The sequence below is a fragment of the Loxodonta africana genome, chromosome 7, assembly GCF_030014295.1.
Source record: "Loxodonta africana isolate mLoxAfr1 chromosome 7, mLoxAfr1.hap2, whole genome shotgun sequence".
Classification (NCBI taxonomy): domain Eukaryota; kingdom Metazoa; phylum Chordata; class Mammalia; order Proboscidea; family Elephantidae; genus Loxodonta; species Loxodonta africana.
The window spans coordinates 65,130,335-65,157,107 of record NC_087348.1 but is presented as its reverse complement, the minus strand read 5'-3'; the positions used below and the strand labels follow the sequence as shown (position 1 = coordinate 65,157,107).

At 41.4% G+C, this 26,773-nt stretch overlaps 1 protein-coding gene across 7 annotated transcripts in view; it reads right to left on the bottom strand.

The window, feature by feature from the left end:
* Window positions 1-26,773, bottom strand: part of SERGEF (secretion regulating guanine nucleotide exchange factor) — a 267,343-nt gene that overhangs the window by 237,988 nt on the left and 2,582 nt on the right. For all 7 annotated transcript variants that reach the window (XR_010322456.1, XM_003412150.4, XM_023550808.2 and 4 more), the window contains 6 exons: window positions 25,090-25,225; window positions 22,719-22,874; window positions 20,943-21,037; window positions 17,132-17,192; window positions 12,656-12,769; window positions 8,525-8,587 (listed from right to left, as the gene is read on the bottom strand). Coding sequence is in view for 6 of the 7 variants with exons in the window: in XM_003412150.4 (XP_003412198.3) it covers window positions 8,525-8,587; window positions 12,656-12,769; window positions 17,132-17,192; window positions 20,943-21,037; window positions 22,719-22,874; window positions 25,090-25,225 (625 nt within the window). In the remaining variant the exon portion in view is untranslated. The remainder of the gene's footprint in view (window positions 1-8,524; window positions 8,588-12,655; window positions 12,770-17,131; window positions 17,193-20,942; window positions 21,038-22,718; window positions 22,875-25,089; window positions 25,226-26,773) is intronic.

The following is a 26,773-nucleotide window of genomic DNA, read 5'->3' as shown; positions in this document are numbered from 1 at the left end:
CTAATCTTTAAAATCTAGGTAAATCCAACACCTCTGCAACAAAAAGACAAATAACCCAATTAAAAAATGAGCAAAGAATATGAACAGACATTTCACCAAAGAAGACATTCAAGCAACTAACAGATACGTGAGGAAATGCCCGCGATCACTAGCCATTAGAAAAATGCAAATCAAAACAACGATGAGATACCTTCTCACCCCGACATTACTGCCACAAATAAAAAAAAAAAAAACAGGAAATAAAAAATGTTGGAAAGGCTTCAGGGAGATTGAAACTCTTATGCACTGCTGGTGAGAATGCAAAATTGTACAACCATTTTGGAAAATGATATGGTGCTTCCTTAAAAAGATAGAAACAGAAATACCATATGATCCAGCAATCCCACTCCTAGGAATATATCCTAGAGAAATAAGAGCTATCACATGAATAGACATATGCATACCCATGTTCACTGTAGCATTGTTCACAATAGCAAAAAGATGGAAACAACCTAGGTGCCCATCAACAGATGAATGAATAAACGAACTATTATATATACACACAACAGAATACTGCCTAACGATAAAGAACACTGATGAATTTTTGAAGTATCTCACAACATGGATGAATCTGGAGGGCATTATACTAACTGAAATAAGTCAATCACAAAAGAACAAATATTGTATGAGACTACTACCATAAAAACTCATGAAAAGATTTACACACAAAAAGAAACAATTTTTGATGGTTACGAGGGGGGGCTGAGGAGGGAAAACCACTAAACAGACAATAGATAAGTGGTAACCTTGCTGAAGAGTGAGACAGTACACAGTACTGGGGAAGCCAGCACAACTTGTCCAAGGCATGGTCATGAAAGCTCCACAGACACATTTAAACTCCCTGAGAGACCAAAGTACTGGGCTGAGGGCTGTGGGGACCATGGTCTCAGGGAACATCTAGCTCAATTGCATAACATAGTTTATAAAGAAAATGTTCTACGTTCTACTTTGGTGAGTAGTGTCTGGGATCTTAAAAGCTGGTGAGCGGCCACCTAAGATACTCTACTGGATACTCACCCTGCCTGGAGCAAGAGAGAATGAAGAAAACCAACGACACAAAGGAAAGATTAGTCTAAAGGACTAATGGACCACAACTACTACAGCCTCCAGCAGACTGAGTCTAGCACTAGATGGTGCCCAGCTACCACTACCAACTGCTCTGACAGGGATCACAATAGAGGGTCCCAGACAGAGCTGAAGAAAAATGTAGAACAAAATTCCAACTCACAAAAAAAAAAAAAAAGACCGGATTACAGGTCCGACAGACACTGAAGAAACCCTGAGAATATGGCCCCCAGACACCCTTATAGCTCAGTAATGAAGTCACTCCTGAGGTTCACCCTTCAGCCACAGATTAAACAAGCCCATAAAACAAAATGAGCCCAAATGGGCACGCCAGCCCAGGAGCAACGACAAGAAGGCAGAAAGGGACAGGAAAGCTGGTAATGGAGAACCCAAGGTAGAGAAGGGGAGACTATTGACATGTTGTGGGCTTGGAAACCAATGTCACAAAACAATATGCATATTAATTGCTTAATGAGAAACTAGTTTGCTCTGTAACCCTTCATCTAAGGTACAATTAAAAATAAATAGAAAGGGCCACATAAACGAGAGACTACATCAGCCTAAGACTAGAAGAACCAGGTGGTGTCTGGCTACAACCAATGACTGCCCTGACAGGCAACAGAACAGAGAACCCCTGAGGGATCAGGAAAGCAGTGGAATGCAGACCTCAAGTTCTCATAAAAAGACCAGACTTAATGGTCTGACTGAGATTAGAAGGACCCAGGAAGTCATGGTCCCCAGGCCTTCTGTTAGCCCAAGACAGGAACCATTCCCAAAGCCAACTCTTCAGACAGGGATTGGACTTGACTATGGGACAGAAAATTATTCTGGTGAAGAGTGAGCTTCTTGGATCAAGTAGACACATGAGACTATGTGGGCAGCTCCTGTCTGGAAAGGAGATGAGAGGGCAGAGGGGGTCAGAAACTGGCCAAATGGACACGAAAACAGAGAGTGGAGGGAAGGAGTGTGCTGTCTCATCAGAGGGAGAGCAACCAGGAGTATATAGCGAGGTATATAAGTTTTTATACGAGAGACTTAGCTTTCACTTAAAGCATAATTTAAAAAAGAGGAAAAAATTAATAAAATATCATTGTTATTTTTTTAAAAAAAGTAAAGAATTTCACCCTTGAGAACTGTATTCTTTTTTAAAAATAATTTATTTTTATTTTGTTGTTGTTGAGAATACACACAGCAAAACATACACCAATTCAACGGTTTCTACATATACAATTCAGTGACGCTGATTACATTCTTCAAGTTGTGGAACCATTCTCACCCTCCTTTTCCCATTTGTTCTTCCTCTATTAACATAAACTCAACTCACTGCTCCATAAGGTTCCTATCTAATCTTTCAATCTGCTAGTGTCAATTTTGTCCCATATAGATAGATCTTAAAAGAGCATAATGCTCAAGGCAGGCATTCTTTACTAGTTAAGCTAAACTAATGTTTGATTTTAAGAAGACTTCAGAAGATATTTTTGGTTTAAGGTTTAAATATTATCTCAGGGCAGTAAGACAGGGGTTCATTCAGCCTCCATGGCTCCAGAAAGTATGGATACCATGAAAATTTTAAGTTCTGTCTACAGTTTCCCCTTTTGATCAGGATTCTTGAGAATGGCACACTTTCAAAAATTATCCATGAGACCAAATGGACATGGACAACAGCTACTCTAAAGCACAGATGAGAAGTTTGGGGGACAATGAGACTAAATTAATGGGAGTAGAAATTAATGGGGGTAGAAATTAATGGGGGTAGAACAACTAGAATGGAAATAATGAGAATGTTGACACAACCTGAAGAACGTAACCGATGTCACTGAACATTATGTATAGAAATTGTTGAATGAGAATCTGTTTTGCTGTGTATACTTTCACCAACCCGCACACATCGGTCAGTTTATCGTACTGTGGGGGATTGTGTGTTGCTGTGATGCTGAAAACTACACCACCGGTATTTAAATACCAGCAGGGTCACCCATGGTGGACAGGTTTCAGCTGAGCTTCCAGACTAAGACAGACTAGGAAGAAGGGCCCGGCAGTCTACTTCTGAAAAGAATTAGCCACTGAAAACCTTATGAATAGCAGTGGAACACTGTCTGATATAGTGCCAGAAGATGAGCCACTCAGTTTGGAAGGCACTCAAAATATGACTGGGGAAGAGCTGCCTTCTCAAAATAGTCTACCTTAATGACATGGATGGAGTCAAGCTTTTGGGACCTTCATTTCCCGATGTGGTACGCCTCAAAGGAAGACGAAACAGCTGCCAACATCCATTAATAACTGGAAATGGTATGTACGAAGTATGAATCTAGGAAAATTGGAAATCGTTAAAAGTGAAATGGAACACATAAAGGTCAATATTCTATACATCAGTGAGCTGAAATGGAGTGGTACTGACCATTTTGAATCAGACAAGCACATGGTCTGCTGTGCTGGGAATGACAACTTGAAGAGGAATGGCATCATATTCACCGTCAAAAAGAACATTTCAAGATCTATCCTGAAGCACAACACTGCCTGTGATAGGGTAATATCCATATGCCTACAAGAAAGGCCAGTTAATATGACTGTTACTCAAATTTATGCACCAACCACTAAGGCCAAAGATGAAGAAATTGAACATTTTTACCAACTTCTGCAGTATGAAATTGACTGAACATGTAATCAGGATTTGCTCATAATTACTCGTGATTGGAATGAGGAAGTTGCAAACAAAGAAGAAGGATTGGTAGTTGGAAAATATGGCACTGGTGATAGAAATGATGCTGGAGATCACATGACTGAATTTTGCAAGACCAACAACTTCTTCATTGCAAATACCTTTTTTCACCAACATAATCGGCAACTATACACATGGACCTCACCAGACGGAATACACAGGAATCAAATTGACTACATCTGTGGAAAGAGACAATGGAAAAGCTCAATATCATCAGTCAGAACAAGGGCAGGGGCCGACTGTGGATCAGACCATCAAGTACTCATATGCAAGTTCATGTTGAAAACTGAAGAAAATTAGAACAAGTCCATGAGAATCAAACTGTAACCTAGAGTATATCCCACCTGAATTTAGAGACCATCTCAAGAACAGATTTGATATGTTGAACACTAATGACCGAAGACCAGACGAGTTATGGAATGACATCAAGGACATCATACATGAAGAAAGCAAGAGGTCATTAAAAAGACAGGAGAGAAAGGAAAGACCTAAGTGGATGTCAGAAGAGACTCTGAAACTTGCTCTTGAACATCAAGTCACTAAAGCAAAAGGAAAAAATGATGACGTAAAAGAGCTGAACAGAAGATTTCAAAGGGCGACTTGAAAAGACAAAGTAAAATATCATGATGACATGTGCAAAGACCTGGAGATGAAAAACCAAAAGGGAAGAACATGCTCAGCATTTCTCAAGCTGAAAGAACTGAAAAAAAAAAAATCCAAGCCTCAAGTTCCAATACTGAAGGATTCTATAGGGAAAATATTAAACAACTCAGGAAGCATCAAAAGAAGGTGGAAGGAATACACAGAGTCACTATACCAAAAAGAATTAGCTGACATTCAACCATCTCAGGAGGTAACATATGATCAGGAATCAATGATACTGAAGGAAGACGTCCAAGCTGCACTGAAGGCACTGGTGAAAAACAAGGCTCCAGGAATTGATGGAATACCAATTGTGATGTTTCAACAAATGGTTGCAGTGCTGGAGGTACTCACTCGTCCATGCCAAGAAATTTGGAAGACAGCTACCTGGCCAACGGACTGGAAGAGATCCATATTTATGCCTATTCCCAAAAAAGGTGATCCAACCAAATGCAGAAATTATGGAACAATAAATATCCTTAATATCACACATAAGTAAAATTTTGCTGAAGATCATTCAAAACCAGCTGCAGCAGTATATTGACAGGGAACTGCCAGAAATTCAGGCCGGATTTAGAAGAGGACATAGAACCAGGAATATCACTGCTGATATCAAATGGATCCTGGCTGAAAGAAGAGGGTATCAGAAAGATGTTTACCTGTGCTTTATTGACTATGCTACAGCATTCGACTGTGTGGTTCATAACAACTTACGGATAACACTGTGAAGACTGGGAATTCCGGAACATTTAATTGTGCTCGTGAGGTACCTGTACATCAATCAAGACCCAGTCATTCGAACAGAACAAGGGGATACTGCATGTTTTAAAGTCAGGAAAGGTGTGCGTCAGAGTTGTATTCTTTCACCACACCTATTCAATCTGTATGCTGAACAAATAATCCAAGAAGCTGGAGTATATGAAGGAGAATGGGATATCAAGATTGGAGGAAGATTCATTAACAACCTGTATTATGCAGACGATACAACCTTGCTTGCCGAAAGTGAAGAGGACTTGAAGCACTCACTGATGAAGATCAAAGACCACAGCCTTCAATAAAGAAGACAAAAATCCTCACAACAGGACCAATAAGCAACATCATGAGAAAATACTGAAGTTGTCAAAGATCTCACTTTACTTGGATCCACAATTAACAGCCTTGGAAGCTGCAGTCAAGAAATCAAAAGACGCGTTGCATTGGACAAATCAGCTGCAAGAGATCTCTTTAAAGTGTTAAAAAGCAAAGATGTCACCCTGAGGACTAAGGTGCGCCTGACCCAAGCCATGGTGTTTTCAATCTCCTCTTATATATGTGAAAGCTGGACAATGAATAAGGAAGACTGAAGAAGAACTGACACCTTTGAATTATGGTGTTGGAGAAGAATATTGAATATACCAGGGACTGCCAAAAGAACAAATAAATCTGTCTTGGAAGAAGTACAACCAGAATGCTCCTTAGAAGCAAGGAAGGTGAGACCATATATGTCTCACACACTTTGGACATGTTATCAGGAAGGATCAGTCCCTTGAGAAGGACATCATGCTTGGTAAAGTAGAGGGTCAGCAAAAAAGGGGAAGACCCTCAACAAGACAGACTGACCCAGTGGCTGCAACAACTGGCTCAAGCATAGCAACAATTTTGGGAATGCTGCAGGACCAGGCAGTGTTTTGTTCTGTTGTACAAAGGGTTGCTATGAGTCGGAACTGACTCAACGGCACCTAACAACAACAACTTTCACCAAAAATATAATAAGATACATATATATACACATACATATACATACACAGCTAATATGAGACATAGGCTAAAAGTAGGTGTGTTTCTTTGGTTAGCTGTTTGTTTTACAGTCATTAAATAACAAGTATCTGTAGTTCAGAATTTGTTAACTAAGCTCTCTCATATTATAGCTCTTGTGCTCTAGGAAGAGTTTTTCAGTAACAATAACCACTTTTCAGTTGGAATGCATTGTAACTTTGATGCCAAAGAATATATGTTACCATTAATTTACAGATACTCTGTACACACCTGAATTCCCACTAAAACACTGAAAACACTAAGTATGAAAGTCATTCCCCTTGGGTTAAAAAGTGTAATGCTTTCAGCTCTGTGTGGGTGGAATTACCAAAATGAATCTCAGAGCTATAGTCTCCAGCCTACCAGCAGGTGTCAGAGCAATCTGGGGCTAAATGGAAGGAATAACGTTCACTTTCAAGAAAAGTCTGCATTGCCTCCCAAGGGAAAGTCACTACTGGCTGAGTATGTCAAACGGATGGATACACAAACAGAGGGATATATCCTAAGAAAAATAAGGTTGAAAGATGGATAGAAGAGATCAAATAGAGAAATATATAAAATAGAGAAATACAGACACAACTAGATTTGTACCTATACATAACTAAGAATATATACATAAGTGATTTAAAGAACTATGTAACCACACATAGATGAGAAAAAAGATATACAGATGAGTGATAAATAAATAAGAGTTATACAGGCAAATAAACAAAGTAGATAAATCATGAGAGTAAACAAAGAGACAGAGAAATGGATTAGGGAGATGAATAAAATAAACTAGTTCAAGATTAAACAGCTAAAGAGAATAAACAGCTAGAGAGCTGAGCTATAATAAAAACACATACATTGATTAGATAGATAAGATATGAATATGGTATACATAAACTTACTGTTGGTTATATGATTTGGTAATTACCATTACCCTGAGGGGAAGATATTTCATCCCCATTGTACAGATGAAAAACAAACTCAGAGGAAGAGGAAGTGAACCTATGTTTGACATGAGTGCTTTACATATATTAGCTCATATAATCTTCATAACTACCCACAAAGTATTTTACAGACAAGAAAATGGTCTCACATAGTCTCAGGGGACATCTAGCTACATCCCACTTTGGTGAGTAGCATCTAGGGTCTTAAAAGCTTGTGAGCAGCCACCTAAAATACATCTATTACTCCCATCCCATCCAGAGAAAAAGAAAAAAAAAAACCCAAACCCATTGCTGTCGAGTCAATTCTGACTCACAGCAACCCTACAGGACAGGGTAGAACTGCCCCACAGAGTTTCCAAGGAGCGCCTGGCAGATCTGAACTGCTGACCCTTTGATTAGCAGCCACAGCACTTAGCCACTACGTCACCTGGGTTTCCAAAAAAACAAACCCACTAGAGAAAAAGAGAATGAAGAAAACCAAAGACACAAGGAAAAACACTAGCCCAAAGGACTAAAGGATCACATGAACTAGAGACTCCACCAGCCTGAGACCAGAAGAACTAGATGGTTCCCAGCTATGACCACCGACCACTCTGACTGGGATCACAACAGAGAGTCCCAGACAGAATGGGAGAAAAATGTAAAACAGAATTCAAATTCACGTAAAAAGACCAGACTTACAGGACTGACAGAGACTGGAGGGACCACCAAGGCTATGTTCCCCAGACACTCTGTTAATTCAAAACTGAAACCATTCCTGAAGCCCACTTTTCAGACAAAGATTAGACAGGCCTATAAAACAAAAAATAACACACATGAGGAGCATGCTTCTTAGTACAATCAAACATACAAGACCAAATGGACAACTCCTGTCCAAAAGCAAGACAAGAAGGCAAGGAGGGACAGGAACTAGACAAATGGGCACAGGGAACCCAGGGTAGAAAGAGGGAACGTGCTGTTACATTATGAGAATTGTAACCAATGTCACAAAACAATATGTGTATAAATTTTTGAATGAGAAATTAACTTGAGCTGTAAACAGTCACCTAAAGCACAATAAAATTAAAAAAAAAAAAAGACAGTGGTAAGGAAGGCATCATAAATATGTGGCTACAACTGATTCTCAAATCAAATCAACAGAAGTACTAAAAAAAAACAAAGAAAGAAATTGTCTCAGAAAGGTAAAGTAATTGGTCTAAGATCATACCAGTGGTGGAGTCAGGATTCTAACTCCAAAGTCTAGGACCTCCCCACTGTATCACAGTATCGCCATGTTAGGCAGTCATGTTCAGAATTCTGATCAGCATGTTAAACTAAAAGAACTGGTACCTACCTGTTAATGAAGCTGAGTGATCTGAGCCAGCAAGAACACATCTTACTTTAGAAGTCTCTAGGCCTGCCAAAAAAAAAAAAAACTTTTGAAATTATATTTACAGCAGAACAAGTTGGACAGAAAGGGGACTCTCAGTCAGTACTACCAGGGCCTGGGGAGAAACTCTCAGCCAGTTACAGGCAGGCTTGAGTCAGCAGCTCCTGGCCAAGACAATGGCTGGCATGGTTTGGACACTGGTTTCACACAAGGAGACTGGACAAATAACTAAATCTGCAGAGGATAAGGGAGCCAGGTTTCTCACTATCAGAGAGAAGAGGAGAGATACAAATATGAAAAGGGGAAAGGCTAGAATCAACCATGTAATAGTGGATTATAATTGGAGGTACGAGTGTAAATTCCTGGTTTGTAATATAGAAAGACAGGTAAATAAATATAGGTGTATGCACATAATAATATTGGTGTCGGGGGGTGGTGGTGGTGGTGTCAGCTGCCATTGAGTTGATTGTGACTAGCTCCACTGAGTAAGTCTAGAAGCTATGACATCTTATATATTCAACTGCTATTTTTTTTTTTTATCATGTGCAGTCACTTAGATACAAACTCAGGCCTCCTAACAACATGCAGGCAAAACTAGAATTTAAAGTGGACTTACATCTACAAACTTAGCACCTTTTCCCCCGAATCACATGGCCTTCACTGACAAGGTATAATCCAAATCAACCCTGGCTGGAAGTTTAGATAACTTGCAGAGAAATGCAGTCTTATTTGGGAACTCTCTTCTGACACTTCTAATTTAACTGACTAGTGTCTTGATAAAATGGCCCTCATACCTTCAAGTGTCCTGTGGAATGATAAAGGGACAGAGCAGATGTTCCCAGCCACATTCACAAGGGAGGAAATACTGGGCTTCCAGTGGCCAGATGGGGATAGAATAACCCGGGCTCCAGCTCCAGTTCCAGGTAAGATGAAGATGAGAGGATGAAAAGTGAAAAATCCTCCAAAGTCAACTCTGAATCTAGCTCTATCCTGAGCACACTCCAAACAGGTTTTTTAAATCAAATCAAATAAAAAACATTTTTCGTTCCTTCTAGTTACAGGTCCTGTGCTAAAATACAGAGTAGAATCCTGTACACAGTTCCTCCCCCTAAAATGCTCATAATCTTTGGCATGTGGGAAAAATATATAAACAATAATAATACAGGAGTGCTATCCAAGCAAGTGGAGAAAATGCAATGAAAGCCGAAGAGGGAAGTCTTTACTGAGAAAGCTGTATCTGAGAACTAGGCCTTGAAAAATTCTCAGCATCTTCCCAGAGAGAACAGGAAGCAAAAGGCATTTCAGGCAGAGGTAACAGTTTGCAGAAAGGCACAGGGAACAAGAAAGCAGGATATGGCCAGGGAACAGTGACTACCTTGGTGAGGCAGAAAAAAATGTCTGGGAAGTATGAGTTTGTATGATGAATGTCTTAAATGTCATGTGAAGTGGATAGCCTGTCTGGCACCCAGTGTCCCCTTCCACTTTTTCTAAGAGTGCCCTCCCCGAATCAACCAATGGACTTCAAGGAAGCTAATCCCACCCCCAGCTGAAGAAGAGAACCTTCATGGGTCAGGAAAATAGGGTGATTCCAACGCCTTGTACAACACTTCCACTGCAACCTACACCTTCCCTTTTCTCCCTCTCCCCTGGCTACTGCTCTCTAAAACTCCTCCTTTGTTCTGAGCTAGAGGACAGTGGTTAGAGGTCTCCTGTACTGGTTTTTCTTATAGCCAGTCCTCAGTGAACTAGGTCACGAGGAAGAAACGGGGAGAAGAGGGAGATGGAGATATTACAAAGAAAGAGTAGAGAACGGAGGGGAGCTGACAAACAGAGACAGAGTGGGACAGAGGAAATGAGACTCGGCAAAAAGCGGGAGACAGAAACAGAGAAAGACTTACAGACCAATTCACCAACAAAACACCAACCAACAGACCTGCTGGACAGAACACTTCTTATCTACTCCTCGTGTTCCCATGTAGACAGATTGCCTAGAGGAACATGCCTGGCCCCTGTCTCTACATCCTTACCCACTCCTGCTTCCCTTTTGGGAGAAGGAACTAGGCGCGTGAGGCACAGTCCTTTTGGGTCCACCCTTTGGGATGTGCCTGCCTGCAGAGAGGTGCATCTTCATGTGCTCACAGCCAGGCAGTAAGCTTAGAGGGCTAGTTCTACGCAACTGCTCCACCACTGGTGGGTAAGTTTAATGTGGGATTCAGATTTTAGAGGCTCGCTACTGCTACACGTTATCTCCACACACCTAAGCTGTATCCTCCAACCTAGCTTTTAACAGCTCTAGAGCTCCTCTTTTGATCTCCACCTACCTGACTTACATTTATTTCTTAATAGGTTCCAAACTTTGGCAGCAAAGAAAGGTTGTTTCATTAAAATCCCAACAAGACAAACAGACTAACCTATAAAGAGTTAGAGAGACCGAGAAATATTGAAAGCAAAAATCCATTTACCCTGCTCTCGATCATTAGCCATTAGAGAAATGCAAATTAAAACTACGATGAGATTCCATCTCACACCAGCAAGGCTGGCATTAATCCAAAAAACACAAAATAATAAATGTTGGAGAGGCTGCGGAGAGATTGGAACTCTCATACACTGCTAGTGGGAATGTAAAATGGTACAACCACTTTGGAAATCTATCTGGCGTTATCTTAAACAGTTAGAAATAGAACTACCATACAACCCAGAAATCCCACTCCTAGGAATATACCCTAGAGATACAAGAGCCTTCATACAAACAGATATATGCACACCCATGTTTATTGCAGCTCTGTTTACAATAGCAAAAAGCTGGAAGCAACCAAGGTGTCCATCAACGGATGAATGGGTAAATAAATTGTGGTATATTCACACAATGGAATACTACGCATCGATAAAGAACAGTGACGAATCTCTGAAACATTTCATAACATGGAGGAACCTGGAAGGCATTATGCTGAGCGAAATTAGTCAGAGGCAAAAGGACAAATATTGTATAAGACCACTATTATAAGATCTTGAGAAATAGTAAACCTGAGAAGAACACATACTTTTGTGGTTACGAGGGGGGGAGGGAGGGAGGGTGGGAGAGGGTTTTTTATTGATTAATCAGTAGATAAGAACTGCTTTAGGTGAAGGGAAAGACAACACTCAATACATGGAAGGTCAGCTCAACTGGACTGGACCAAAAGCAAAGAAGTTTCCGGGATAAAATGAATGCTTCAAAGGTCAGCGGAGCAAGCACGGGGGTCTGGGGACTATGGCTCAAGGGGACTTCTAAGTCAATTGGCAAAATAATTCTATTATGAAATCATTCTGCATCCCACTTTGAAATGTGGCGTCTGGGGTCTTAAATGCTAACAAGCGGCCATCTAAGATGCAGCAATTGGTCTCAACCCACCTGGAGCAAAGGAAAATGAAGAACACCAAGGCCACACGACAACTAAGAGCCCAAGAGACAGAAAGGGCCACATGAACCAGAGACCTACATTATCCTGAGACCAGAAGAACTAGTTGGTGCCCAGCCACAATCGATGACTGCCCTGACAGGGAGCAAAGCAGAGGACCCCTGAGGGAGCAGGAGATCAGTGGGATACAGACCCCAAATTCTCATAAAAAGACCAAACTTAATGGTCTGACTGAGACTGGAGGAATCCCGGCGGCCATGCTCCCCAGACCTTCTGTTGGCACAGGACAGGAACCATCCCCGAAGACAACTCATCAGAAATGAAAGGGAATGGTCAGCGGGTGGGAGAGAGACGCTGATGAAGAGTGAGCTAATTATATCAGGTGGACACTTGAGGTTGTGTTGGCAACTCTTGTCTGGAGGTGGGATGGGAGGATAGAGAGAGAGGGAAGCAGGCAAAATTGTCAAGGAAGGAGAGACTGAAAGGGCTGACTCAAGAGGGGGAGAGCAAGTGGGAGTAGGGAGTGAGATGTATGTAAACTTATATGTGACAGACTGATTGGATTTGTAAACGTTCACTTGAAGCTTAATAAAAGTTATTAAAAAAAAAAAAATCCATTTACCCATGTTCTGCACACCTGTGTCTCTACTTCCTGACAAAGAATAAATCTAAGACTCAGAAGAAAACAGGGCCTCACCTGTCACTCTGCTCGGTTCCTTTGCTGTCAAAAACAATGGGAGAGTCTGCCCGGGGCACAACCGCCGTCCAGATGATGCCAAGCCAGTGCCCCACTGGAACACGATGCCACTTGCTTCCCAAAGGAGCAAAGGAGAAAACAGAGAAAATGTGCATCAGGGTGAGACAAGATTGCTCTTTGAACTTTGCTGCTATGGGAGATTTCCAATTCATTCTCACTTAACATGACTATTATGGAGAAGCTCATTGCTTCAAGGGGGTCCTATGACTGGTCACAGGAGTTACCAACAAGTAAACTAAAAATCTGGTCTTTGAGAAGGGCAACCTAAGACCATCCAACCCATTGCCCATTGCCGTTTCCAACATAATAAAACTCTATCCCAAAAAGTTCCAGGACATTCCTCCAGAGTCAAATCACTGGAACGACACTCAGTTCATGTTGAACTTGAAAGGACAACTCAGGCTTCAGTTAGAGCTGTAACGAACCTTGAAGATCATCAAGACCATCCCACACACTTACTAGATGAGGAAACTGAGGCCTTGAAGAGGGGATATGATTTGTCCAAGGCCACACAGGGAGTTAGAAGCAGAGAACATACCAGGATTCAGGTCTCCTAACACTTAACATAGTGCCCTCTCCCTGCACCAAGATGAATTCAGAGATTTCTAATTGCCAAATACATACATATTCATGATTACAAAATAGCTTGTTAATAGCCACTATTTTGACAGAATGGATTTTTACTTCCCCGTCCACTGAATCTAATTTGTGTACCCATGTTCTGAACCCCACATAAATGCCTAGATGAAATTCTATATATTTGGTCTACAGTCAGATGTATGCAACCAGGATCCATCACCCAACAGCAATACTGGAGATCAGCTCCTCTGGAAGCGTCCCATAACCAATGATCTAGGCTATAAATAGACAAGCCTGCTTTGTGAAAAATAAGCTATGATGGCTGAGCATAATGTGAGCAGAGCACATTGAAATTAAACAAAACTTATCTTTTCAACAAATAAATTGCAAGGTGGGAAAAGACAGGAAAAGGAACTATAGCTTAAAAGTGTCTTAAAAACTTCTGTGCAACAAAGGACTTAATCAAGGAAGTAAAGCAACAGCCTATAGAAGAAAGTATTTGGGGACCATATAACTGATAAGGGTTTAATATCCAGAATATATAAAGAACTCCTACAACTCAACAACAAAAAGGCAAACGACTCAATTAAAATATGGGCAAAGGATCTAAATAGACATTTCTCCAAAGAAGATATATAAATGACCAATAAGCACATGAAAAGATGCTCAACATCATTAGTCATTACCCACTGCCATGGAGACAATTCCAACTCACAGGAAATGCAAATAAAAACCACAATGAGACACTACTTCACACCCACTAAACCAAAAAAACCCATTGCCGTCAAGTCAATTTCAACTCACAGTGACCCTATAGGACAGAGTAGAACTGCTCCATAGGGTTTCCAAGGAGCAGCTGGTGGATTAGAACTGCCGGCCATTTGGTTAGCAGCTGAGCTCTTTACCACTGTGCCACCAGGGCTCCAAAACACCCACTAGGATTGCTGTTACCAGAAAAACTAAAAGTAACAAGTATTGGCAAGGATATGGAAAAACTGGAACCTTCACCTATACCTGGTGGAAATGTAAAATGGCAGAGCCACAATGGAAAACAGTTGACGGCTCCTCAAAAAGTTAAACATAGACTTACCATATGACCCCGTAATTCTACTCCTAGGTATATACCCAAAAAACCTGAAAGCAAGGATGCAAACAGATACTTGCACACCAGTATTCGCTGCAGCATTATTCACAATCGCCAAAAAGTGGCAACAAACCAAACGTCCATCAACAAATGAATAAACAAAATGTGGTATGTACATACAATTCAATATTATTCAGCCATAAAAAGGAATGAAGTTCTGATACAGGCTATGACATGGATGAACCTTGAAAACATTATGCTAAGTGAAACAAATCACACAAAAGGACAAATATTGCATGATCCTACTTATATGAAATATCTAGAATAGGCAAATGTATAGAGACAAAAGTGTCTTTAGTGATTACCAGGAATTGGGGGAAGGAAGAGTTGGGAGTTATTGCTTAAAGGGTGCTGAGTTTCTGTCTGGGTTGACGAAATTTTTTTAGAAATAGATAGTGGTGATGGTTGCACAACATGGTGAATGTAATTCATGTCACTGAATTTTGTATACATATATATACACACACACATACATGCCTATATACATAAACTAGTTGCTGTCAAGTCGATTCCAACTCATAGCGACCCTACAGGACAGAGTAGAACTGCCCCATATGGTTTCTAAGGAGCAGTTAGTGAATCTGAAGATTTGAAGCCAAGCTCTTAACCACTGCACCACCAGGGCTCCACATATGTACACATATATATGTGTATATATATACTTTTTTTTTACCACAATAAACATTTTTTAATTTATTTACATAACTTGGGGTTCATATTAACCAACTGCAATGTAAAAAACTTTATTCAGATACTAATTCAAACAAACAGAAAAAATATATATTTTTGAAAAAATCAGAGAAATTTAAACACTGACTTAACACTATAGATTGTTAAATTTTTTAGGTGTGATAATGATACTATGGTAACATTTTCAAATAGTCTACATGCTTTAGAGATGCATGCAGAAATATTTATAGATTAAATGGGGGCAAACTTACCAATAATAGGAACTGCACTGCTTTGTAACTGGGCAGAAACATACACATAAAACTAGCAATGACAGAAACTGGTAGAAAAGAGGGAAGTAAAGCAATGATACGCAATTCTCCTACCCTGCTGATTTCTAAGAGAAGAAGCTGCTTAGAAAAGTATAATCACTACCACACAACTCAGCAACCACGCTTCTGGGCATTTATCCCAGAGATATGAAAATTGATATTCACATAAAAACCTGTCCACAAATGTTTATAGCAGCTTTCTTTATTCATAGTAGACAAAAACTGCAAACAACCCAGATGTCCTTCAATGGGTTAATGGTTAAACAAACCCTGGTACATCCATCCATACCATGGAACACTACTCAGCAATAATAAAGGAACAAATTATTGATAAACACAACGACCTGAATGAATCTCCAGGGAATTACACTGAGTGAAAATAACCAATCCCAAAATGTTACATACTGTATGATTTACACTCCTGAAATGGCAAAATTATAGAGATGAAGAGATGAGTGTTTCCCAGGGACTAAGAAATGCAGCCCTGGTGGCACAGTGGTTAAGAGCTTGACTGCCCACCAACAGGTTAGCAGTTTGAATATGCTAACTGCTCCTTGGAAACCCTATGGGCAGTTCTGCTCCATCCTATGGGGTTGCTTTTAGTCAGAACTGACTCGACGGCAATGGGTTTGGTTTTCTGGTTTAAGAAAGGGATAAGAGGGAAGCGGGTATGGCTACAAAAGGGCAACAGGAGGGATCATTGTGGTGGTGGAAATGTTCTTGACTCTATCAACGTCAATATCCTGATTGTGGTATTGCACTATAGTTTTGTAAGATGCTACCACTGGAGGAAACTGAAAAAAGGGGCCTAGGGATCTCTCAGTAATATTTTTTACAACTGTAAGTAAATCCATATTTATCTCAAAAAGCTTAATTTTGGAAAAAAAAAAAAAAATAAGTACAGTCAATGCTAACCCCCAGACCATTTTACACAGTGTCACCCTGGACTCTTGCCCACCTCCTTGCTCTTCTGTCCAACCTATAACTGGACTCACCAAGCACTTGGGCCTCGGCTGCCACAGACAGTCAGTGCTGTCCTTCTGCCCAACAGGAGGGAGAGCAGAAAGATGAGGAAGGGAGAGAAAAAAGGGTCACTGCTCTTCCACACATCACCTCTCCCCTCTTCACCTTCCATCCCCAACCACACAGGCACCACTGGCCCCATCTCATCACCCCGCTCATGGTACAGAAGATAAGCTCACCTGAAGCTTTTAAATAGGCATTAAACATTAAAACAGAATAACCATTAAAATCCATTAGGAAGGCAGCCCAGTTCGCTGCTAAGAATGTGGGCCTTGGAAGCCACAGATTTCAGATCCCAGGCTCTGATCCCAGCTCTACCTCTTACTATCTTACTCTGTGTAACCTTAAACAGCATTTTAACCTTTCTGGGCCTCAGTTTCCTCAGGTGTAAAAATTAAACTCACGTCACAGCATGGCTGTGAGGAGTAAATGAAGTAATGAAATCAAGAGAACCTAGCACCATGCCTAGATCATAATGAAGAGCAGTAAAGTTTGTTTCCCTCCCTCCCTGCTTTCCCACATGACTTCTGCCTTATGCCCTCTCCTTTTAAGACAGAACTGCAACACAGCAGAACACTTGTAAGGAACTACTCCTTAAAGCTTATTTCTCCTGAAGCTCAGCCTCTCCTTGCTGCGTGCCTATTCAGGAAACAAAAGGAAAATAATCACCTGTAGCAGCTAATGCATGCCTCAGTCCAGCAGCAACACACACAACCTCCTCTCTCAGGAGCTGTCAAAGGACACAGAATTTACATCTTAGGGTTATCCGTCCACAAAATGTTATGCTATTTATGTCCAAATATAACACAGCATGGTCTCTATTATGTGTCTGATTGATTTAAAAGGTCCCCCCCACCTCATTTTACCCATAAATACTTCTATAAACAAACCAAACCCGTTGCTGTTGCATCGATTCTGATTCACAGCAACCCTATAGGACAGAGTAGAACTGCCCTGCAGGGTTTCCAAGGAGCAGTTGGGTGGATTTGAACTGCCGGCCCCTTGGTTAGCAGCCAAGCTCTTAACCACTGTGTCAGCAGAGCTCCAAATATTCCTGTATGTTTCAAAAAAAAAAAAAAGAATAACTACAATACCATACCACAATGTTTCTCAGGGCTGGAAGGGGCCTTAAAGGGCATTGAGCCCAGGGTTGGCAAACTTCTTCTGTAATGTTTTTGCCAGACAGTAAGTATTTAAGACTTTGTCGGCCATATACTTTCTGTCACAAATACTCAACTCTGCCACTGTAGCCTAAAAGTAGCCACAGACAATACAGAAATGAATGGGTGTGGCTGTGTTGCAATATAACTTTATTTACCAAGGGCTGTAGTCTGCCAACCCCTGATCTAGTCCAATCCCCATCCAATGCTAAAACCCCTTGGAAACACCCTACCAAGTGGATTACCAAGTAATCCAACCCCTTCCAAACACCTAGCTCCAGTAATACAAGGCTCAGAGCCTCCCCAGGTGTCTGTTCCATCTTTGTACAGTTCCATTTATCTCCTTGGTGGAAACAAACATGTCTGCCTACAGCTTCTGACAATGCTTTCCAATGGCTGAAGATACCTGTAATGTCTTCTGCATGCAATGGTTTTAAAAATATAACCTCAAATTCTTTGACACTCCTCCTTTCAAGATGGGGAGCTTATTCATCCCCAACCCTCCTTGAGTTTGCATTGGATTTAGTGACTCATTTCCAATGAATACAATAAGGATGTATGACTGAAAGACAAAGTAATAAAAGGCAGTAAGGCTGCCTGTGTGGCCTCTCTCTCTTGGACCACACTTGGGGGAAGCCAGCTGCCTGTCTGAATAGTTCTATGGAGAGACCCACAGGCAAGGAACGGAGCCTCCTGCCAACATCCACATGATAGAGCTTGAAAGTGGATCCTCTAGCCCAGCCGAGCCTTGAGAAGAATGCATTGACTGCATCTTGACTACAACTTCTGAGAGACTAGCTAATCTATTCCCAGATTTCTGACCCTCAGAAACTGTGTGAGATAATAAACATTTCCTGTTTTAAGCTAAGTTTTGGAGTAATTTGTTACACAGCAATAGATAACTAATACGTATCTCTCCTTTAGGCCAAACATCCCTGATTGCAACAGCCATCACTCTTACGGTGACACGGTTTCAAATTCCCTCACCATCCAGTTTCTTTCCTTTAAATAGGCTCCACTTGGTCAATCTTTCTCTTTTGTTGTTGTTGTTAGGTGCTGTCGAGTTGGTTCCAACTCATAGTGACCCTATGCACAACAGAACGAAACACTGCCCGGTCCTGAGCCGTCCTTACAATCGTTGCTATGCTTGAGCCCATTGTTGCAGCCACTGTGTCAATCCACCTCGTTGAGGGTCTTCCTCTTTTCCGCTGACCCTGTACTCTGCCAAGCATGATGTCCTTCTCCAGGGGCTGATCCCTCCTGACAACTTGTCCAAAGTATGTAAGATGCAGTCTCACCATCCTTGCTTCCAAGGAGCATTCCGGTTGTACTTCTTCCAAGACTTTCTCTTTTAAACGGACTGTAAATGCATCAGTCACAGCCCCTATGGGGCTTCATCATGTTTGTTTACAGTCCCACAGTATCTTGTATGATTCCATTTATATGAAATGCCCAGAAAAAGCAAACCCACAGAGATGGAAAGTAGATTAGTGGCCATTAGGGACTGGGGGTAATGTGAGAATGGGGACTGACAGCTAACGGTTATGGGGTTTCCTTTGGTAGTGATAAAAATGTTCTAAAATTACCTTATTTTTTTCACAAAGAATGCACCCATACACATAACACACAAAGCGCACCTTGGGAAATAACAAGCACGGTGTTTGTGCAGCTGGCAACGTACCATGTGCACGCATTATCTGCATAAGAATACAGTAGATAGAGGTGATGGCTCCAAAGCTCTGTGAATATGGTAAAAACCACGGGATTGTACGCTTTGTACGAGTAAATTTTATGGTATGTTAATTACACCTTGTCATGGATTGAATTGTGCCCCCAAAAAATATCTGTCAACTTAGCTGGGCCATGAGTCCAAGTACTATGTGATTATCCACCATTTTATGTGATTTCCCTATGTGTTGTAAATCCTATCACTATGATGAAATAAAATGGATTAGAAGCACTTATGTTGATGAGATCTACAAGATTAGGTAGTGTCTTAAGCCAGTCTCTTCGAGATTAAAAGAGAGAAAGAAGCAGAGATGGGGGGACCTCATACCACCAGGAAAGCAGGGCTAGGAGCAGAGCGTGTCCTTTGGACCTGAGGTTCCTGCACTGAGATGTTCCCAGACCAAGGGAAGACTGATGACAAGGACCTTCTTCCAGAGCCGACAGAGAAAGAAAGCCTTTCCCCCTGGAGCCAGCGCCCTGAATTTGGACTTACAACCTACTGGACTGTGAGAGAATAAGCTCCTCTTTGTTAAAGAGATCCACTTGTGGTATTTCTATTATAGCAGCACTAGATGACTAAGACACACCTCAATAAAGCTGTTACTCAAAAAATTAACTTCACCTGTTTTTGTTTTACTTTTTTTAGATGAGACTGCCAGAAAATTTTAAAGTATATATATAGCTCACATTGTATTTCTATTGGGCAGCACTGACCTATACCATTTGCAAGGCTTAGTGTCTTTAGGCAAGTTACTTCTGTTTCTAACACAGTTCCCACTATTACTAATTTTAGAATTGTAAAATTTCATCAGTGTCCTTCTGAAATCTATTACCTTTATTATTCGAGTTCAAGAAAATGTTAAATGAGTATGAGGACTAACAGAACAGTTTTCCAAGGGTTCCTTCACAACATCTAACCACCAACCCAATTCTTCCCAGAAAGACCTAAGTTTTTCAATTCAAATTCTACCACCTCACAGGTTTTCTAGGACTAAGCCTTTTAGTCTGGGGAGGGATAACTGTAACACCCTGGGAAATGCAATGACAACTCTAAAATTCAGTTCACATGAAAGATCATACCACTGCTGCTATCAAGATGCTCTTACTTTAACAGGACACGAGTAAGCTAAATATAAGGTGCTATCCTTCCCTCAGAAGCCCTGGTGGCACAGTGGTTAAAGTGCTCATCTGCTAACCCAAAGGTTGGTGGTTCATACCCATCAGCTGTCCCATGGGAGAAAGATGTGACAGTCTGCTTCCATAAAGATCTACAGCCTTAGGAACCCTGTAGGGCAGTTCTACTCTGTCCTACAGAGTTGCTAAGAGTTGGAATCGACTCGACGGCAGTGGGTTTTGGTTTGGGTATCCTTACCTCAGGAGCACTGGTGGCACACTGGTTAATCGCCTGGCTGCTAACCAAAAGGTTGGTAGTTCAAACCCACTAGCCACTCCATGGGAGAAAGATGTGGCAGTCTGCTTCCATAAAGATTACAGCCTTAGAAACCCTATGGGGCAGTTCTACCTTGTCCTATAGGGACACTATGAGTAAGAAATCATTCAACAGCAATGGGTTTTGTGGGTTTTATCCTTACCTCAATGACCTGGGGAACCACACATCTTTGAGGCCCATGAGGAACTCCCAATTGGCCAAACAAGTTGGAGCCACATGATAGAACTTGACCGCTTTCTGCAAAATACAATTATTTAAATTGCAAATCTATGAGGTAAGATATTTGTGACCAATGAGTAAATGCTGAAGGATGAGAGGAGCAAAAGAAATAAGACAAGGTAGCTGGGGCCCTGTGTTTCAGGGCATTCGAACCATATTCTCTGTAAAACACTTCACGCAGTACTTAGCGCTGGGATGGAGGGATACTTAATCCTCACTTTTCATGTTTCTTTGTAATGGAACTTCCATTATGGTAGCACTGCTAGCCTTTCTCCCTGTCCTTCCTCATACTCACTGCTTTCTAGGGGAAGAATAACCTAACCAATTCGTGAAGCTGGGGTAAGGAACAGGGTATGTGTGGCTTGGCACCTTTCTCTCTCCTCATTTTGAATCTGCGTCTACAGAGCAGGCATTCTGGGCTGACACGCACTAAGAATGCCCCCTGTGGGGAAGGCCTAGAGTCTGGGGAGTGAGTTTGGATGAGGGGAGTGTTAGCAGAACCACTTGGCCTCACAATTAACTGTGTCCTCCAATTTAGCTGTTATCAGTAAAAAACCAATAGTCTGATCTCCAAGGCTCTGAGCCTTTGAGATATTAGTTCTCATGATTAGTTCTAAATGTGGGCAGGAAAGAGAATGTTATCTATAGACTCTCTACAACCCCAACACAGGCCCATAATGAGCTCTTCATAAATGATAGCTATTATTTAGATCTAATAATTATTATTATCAAATTTGACATACATTGCAGAACACCTCCACAGAAGAGAGGCAGTGACAGCTGAGTAGAAGTAAGGGTTTATCATGGAGACAAAAAAGGCCATTCCAGACAGAGGGAATAGCATGTGTAAATGCAGAGAGGCATGAGAATTTGATTAGTAGTTTGGTGTTGCTAAAGAGAAATGTATGGGGGTTGTGAGGAATAAGAAACAAGGCAAGAGAGGTAGATAAGGTACAGTAACAGAAAGCCATGTGCTAAAAAGCTTGGAATTTGAGTTATGCACATGAGAAACCACACGGGTTTGAAGCAGGGGAGCGACATGATCAAATGATGCCCTTGCCAGAGAATTGTAACAAACAAGGAGCCTGGTCAGAAACCATAAACCGTCCTTTAAATCCAGAATGTCCAGCAAGACAGGGTGAAACCAGGCAGAGGGGCTGAAAATGCCTCAAGGGAGGAGGCAGCTAACAAAGTAACTATTGCCATGGACTTCCCCGCTACTCCCAAGAGCATTATTCTATTAACCCTTTGACCACATTCCTCTACATCCTATTTGCTATCTGGCTTCACAGAGACCAAACAGTTCTGCCCAACTGTACTATTAAGAAAATAATCCTTCACTGGGAAAAAGCTGCCATCACTGCTGTGGCAACCTCTAATTTCCTCACACTTCCCCACCATGTTCCCCAGAGTAACCCTTAGCTAGCACTACTGGCCAGCTAACCAAGGCACATGACTTGGGACAGAGGCCACCAAAGATGATTTAGTCCATCCCCCAGTCTCTGGCAAAAGTTCTCCAGCCCAATCTCTTTTACTGTTAAAATTCATCCCACAATTGTGCTTGACAACCAGAGAGATCATTTGTGCACGTGTGTATTTTAAACACAAAGAGGCTTTCATTTAACCAGTCTCACCACCACCATGTTCTTCTTACCCAAACCCTTCATGGTGATACAGATTTCCCCGGGCATGAGCTCACCTGTGAGTATAATGGTAAAATCCCAGCCACAGGCCACCTGTTGGATGGGACAGCCAAGCAGGGATGTGCAGGGGGTAAAATACAGAACATCCTCTGTGTGACCAAGTCCCAATTGTCCATCTTTATTCAGGCCACAAACAAAAAGACCTCCTTCATCTGCAAAACATAAAGGCCTCAGTCATAGTGTTCGCAGGAGAAATTACAACTGCCAAAGCCAGCAAAAGGATGTCACTCCTCATTTGGAGTCACAGACCAGGAACTTTTTCCAACTCAAGTTTTAAGCCATGTATGTTAATATGCTCTGGAAGCAAATGGCACAGAGCCAAGGGGCTCAAATCTAATATCTAAATGGAAACTCTAAGTCCTGGACTCAGTCATCAAACTAAGCATCTACTGTAACAATAAAAGCCAACATTTATTGAGCACTTAGAATGTACCAGGTACTGTTCTAAGAGCTTTAAGTACAAGGCCAACTTATCTTTTAGGCACAGTTGGCACAGTGCCCAGGGCCCACAGTACTTTTAGGGACCCAGGAAAATGTTTTGTTTTAATTTCTTTTAAAATAAGATGAAAATATAATAATAATGAATATAGAATAACAAATGCAGCCTGGATTACATTCATCTTTATACCAATGCAACTATGAAATATAATTTTTAAATTTCTTTATGGAGCAAGGGGTCCACAAAGGCAAAACTGCCAAGGGCCCACGTAAATCATAATGTGGTCCTATTAACTCACTGAATATCCTCATCCACCATTACTATCCAGGTGAAGAAGCTGTGGCACACGGAAATGAAGTAACTTGCCCAAGGCTACCCAGCTAATAAATCACAGAACCAGGATTTGAACCCAGGCAGTTTGATCCCAGAGTTCATGCTCTTAACCAGGATGCAGTATACTCTCCTCTACAATACTGTGGCACCTGTAGTACTTGTTAAGTACTACTCTACGTACTTTGAGGGAAGGTTAAAGAAAATACAAGTTCTTGCTCTTAAGGATATTCAATCTAATTGCAAAGACTTCTAATTCCCATGTGAAAGTTAAACAGCAAATGTTGTTGTTAGGTGCCGTTGACTCACAGTGACCCCATGTGACAGAGCGGTTGTTAGGTGCCCTTGAATCACAGTGACCCCATGTGACAAAGCAGAACTACCCCATGGGGTTTTCTTTCTTTTTTTTTTTTAATCGTGCTTTATATGAAAGTTTACAGCTCAAGTTAATTTCTCATTCAAACATTTATACACATATTGTTTTGTTACACTGGTTGTAATCCCCACAATGTGACAGCACGCTCCCCCTTTCCACCTCAGGTTCCCTGTGTCCATTCATTCAGTTCCTGTCCCTTCCTGCCTTCTCGTCCTGCTTTTGGGCAGGAGCTGTCCATTTGGTCTTGTATATTTGGTTCAACTAAGAAGCATGCTCCTCAGGTGTATTATTTTTTCATTTTATAGGCCTGTCTAATCTTTGTCTGAAAAGTGGATTTTAGGAATGGTTTCAGTCTGGGTTAGCAGAGTGTCTGGGGGCCATAGTTTGGGAGCTCCTCCAGTCTGTCAAACCATTAAGTCTGGCCTTTTTACATGAATTTGAATTCTGTTCTACATTATTCTTCTGCTTTGTTTGGGACTCTGTGTTGTGTTTCCTGTCAGAGCAGTCACTGGTAGTAGCTGAGCACCACCTAGTTCTTCTGGTCTCAGGCTGGTGAACTCTCTGGTTTATGTGGTCCTTTAGTCCTTTGGGCTAGTATCTTTCTTGTGTCTTTGGTTTTCTTCATTCTCCTTTGCTCCAGGTGGGATGGGACCAATAGATGTATCTCAGATGGCTGCTTGCAAGCTTTTAAGACCCCAGACGCTACTCACCAAAGTAGACGTAGAACGTTTTCTTTATAAACTATATTATGCCAATTGATCTAGATGTCCCCCGAGACTATAGTCCCCCTTTGGGGTTTTCTAGGCTGTAAACTTTACAGGAATAGACTGACAGGTCTTGCTTCTGTGGAATGGCTGGGTATGTTCCAATTGTCAACCTTCTGGTTAACAGCCAAGTGCTTAACTGCTACACCGCCACGATTCCTCGGAATAGCAACATATGGCATAAAATGTGGTACTTTTTGCAACTCTCCTACTAATCTGTCTCACGATCATAAATTAAAAGTTTTCCTCTCTGAGCCTCTTTTGTATGAGGGGGATGTCCTAGAAGATCTCTAAGGTCCTTCTAGCTCAGACAATCTAGGATTCTCTGATGACAACATGGCTCTTTCACAAAAAAAAAAAAATGGTTTTCTCCTTAAAATACAAAGATGGCCATAACATCCTAGGGGAAAACACCTCAATAAGAAAATGAGCAGGTATTCGCTCATGAATGAAATTACCTGTGACAACTGTAGAGTGGCCCCCTCCTCCTGTGATCCTCCTGACACACCCAGGTTCACAGAAGTCATTCAGCTGCTGAGGCAAAAGCACATCCTCCTTATGGCCCAGGCCAAGTTGCCCGTAGCTATTTGCACCCTAGGGATAAAATAAACCAAAGATAAAAGAGTATGGGAACCACGGCAGTCAATGTTTTACTCATCCCAATATTTCTCTGAATACCTCTTAGAGTCTATAACAAACAAGATTTCTAAATGGTTAAGCGCTTGGCTGCTAACCGAAAGGTCTGTGGTTTGAAGACACCAGTGGCCCCTCGACAGAAAAGACCAGGTTATCTGCTCCGGTAAAGATTACAGTCTAGGAAACTCTATGGGGCAGTTCTACTCTGTCCTATAGGATTGCTAAGAGTCAGAATCAACTCAATGGCACACAACAACATTCTTAAAAGGTTGTTATACGCAATCCATGCTAAACGCCCCATCCCCAGAACACCACGATTTCCTCCTGAGAGCAGACCTTAGCATTCACCACTTCTCCCATGATGCTCCTTTCCCTTTCCAATCTCCCAGCCCCTAGTGTTGTCTTTGACAGCAGCATGGAGTTCCTTAGATAAAACCTAATGGCCTAGGGAGGCTAAGGAAAAAAACGAGGGGGAAATGAGAACAGAGTGCGTGGGAAGTAAATTCACTGGGACAAGTTCTTGTTCTTTCTCCCCACACCATCACTGGAGAAGTGGCAAAAACTTTTTGTACTCAAAGCTATCCAAGAATGTTGTGCCCTTAAGCAGGGCATTTCACTGTTTTTTCATTTATACAGTGAAAGAGGTTGGCAATGATCTCTCAGGGTCTTTCCATGTACAATGTTTTGTGACTCCAAGATTTAGACAGTGATATCCCTGTAACGGAACAGATCTCACCCTGGTGGGCAATATGTCTATTGTTATTTATGTGATATAGGTCCATAAGCCCTAATCCGAACCCCTGCAGCCAGATGTATTTGAGATTCATAATTTTAGATTTTAGAAAGGCAATACCATGTATATATCATATATTATGGGATACCACTGCAAGGATGGCGAGACTGCGTCTTACATACTTTGGACAACTTGTCAGGAGGGATCAGTCCCTGGAGACGGACATCATGCTTGGCAGAGTACAGGGTCAGCGGAAAAGAGGTAGACTGACACAGTGGCTTCAACAATGAGCTCAAGCATAACAACAATTGTAAGGGAGGCTCAGGACCAGGCAGTGTTTCGTTCTGTTGTGCATAGGGTCGCTATGAGTCGGAACCGACTCGACAGCACTTAACAACACTGCAAGGTCTGGTAAAGGACCCTATAGCAAAACAGTAACATTTCCACATCGAAAGGTACAAATACTCACTGTAAGTAGGTGAAGACTATAAACCCTTATATGAGGTCAGTTTGGGGTTTTCAAAGCTTTTTGTATTTAGAAGTAAAGATAAGGGATTCCGGACCTGCAAGGAATCTTTTTAAAATTTCAGAAATCTTTATATATAATTTCTCTAAGTATCTACCTCCTGACTATTGCTTCCTGGAGCTGGGCAATAAAATTTTTTAAATGTGTTTGTTTTTTAAGACACCTGAATGAAGGAAAGTGATTTAAAACAACTATAAAAATACATACACACATACAAACAAAATCTTGCCTCCCTTAGGCTATTTCA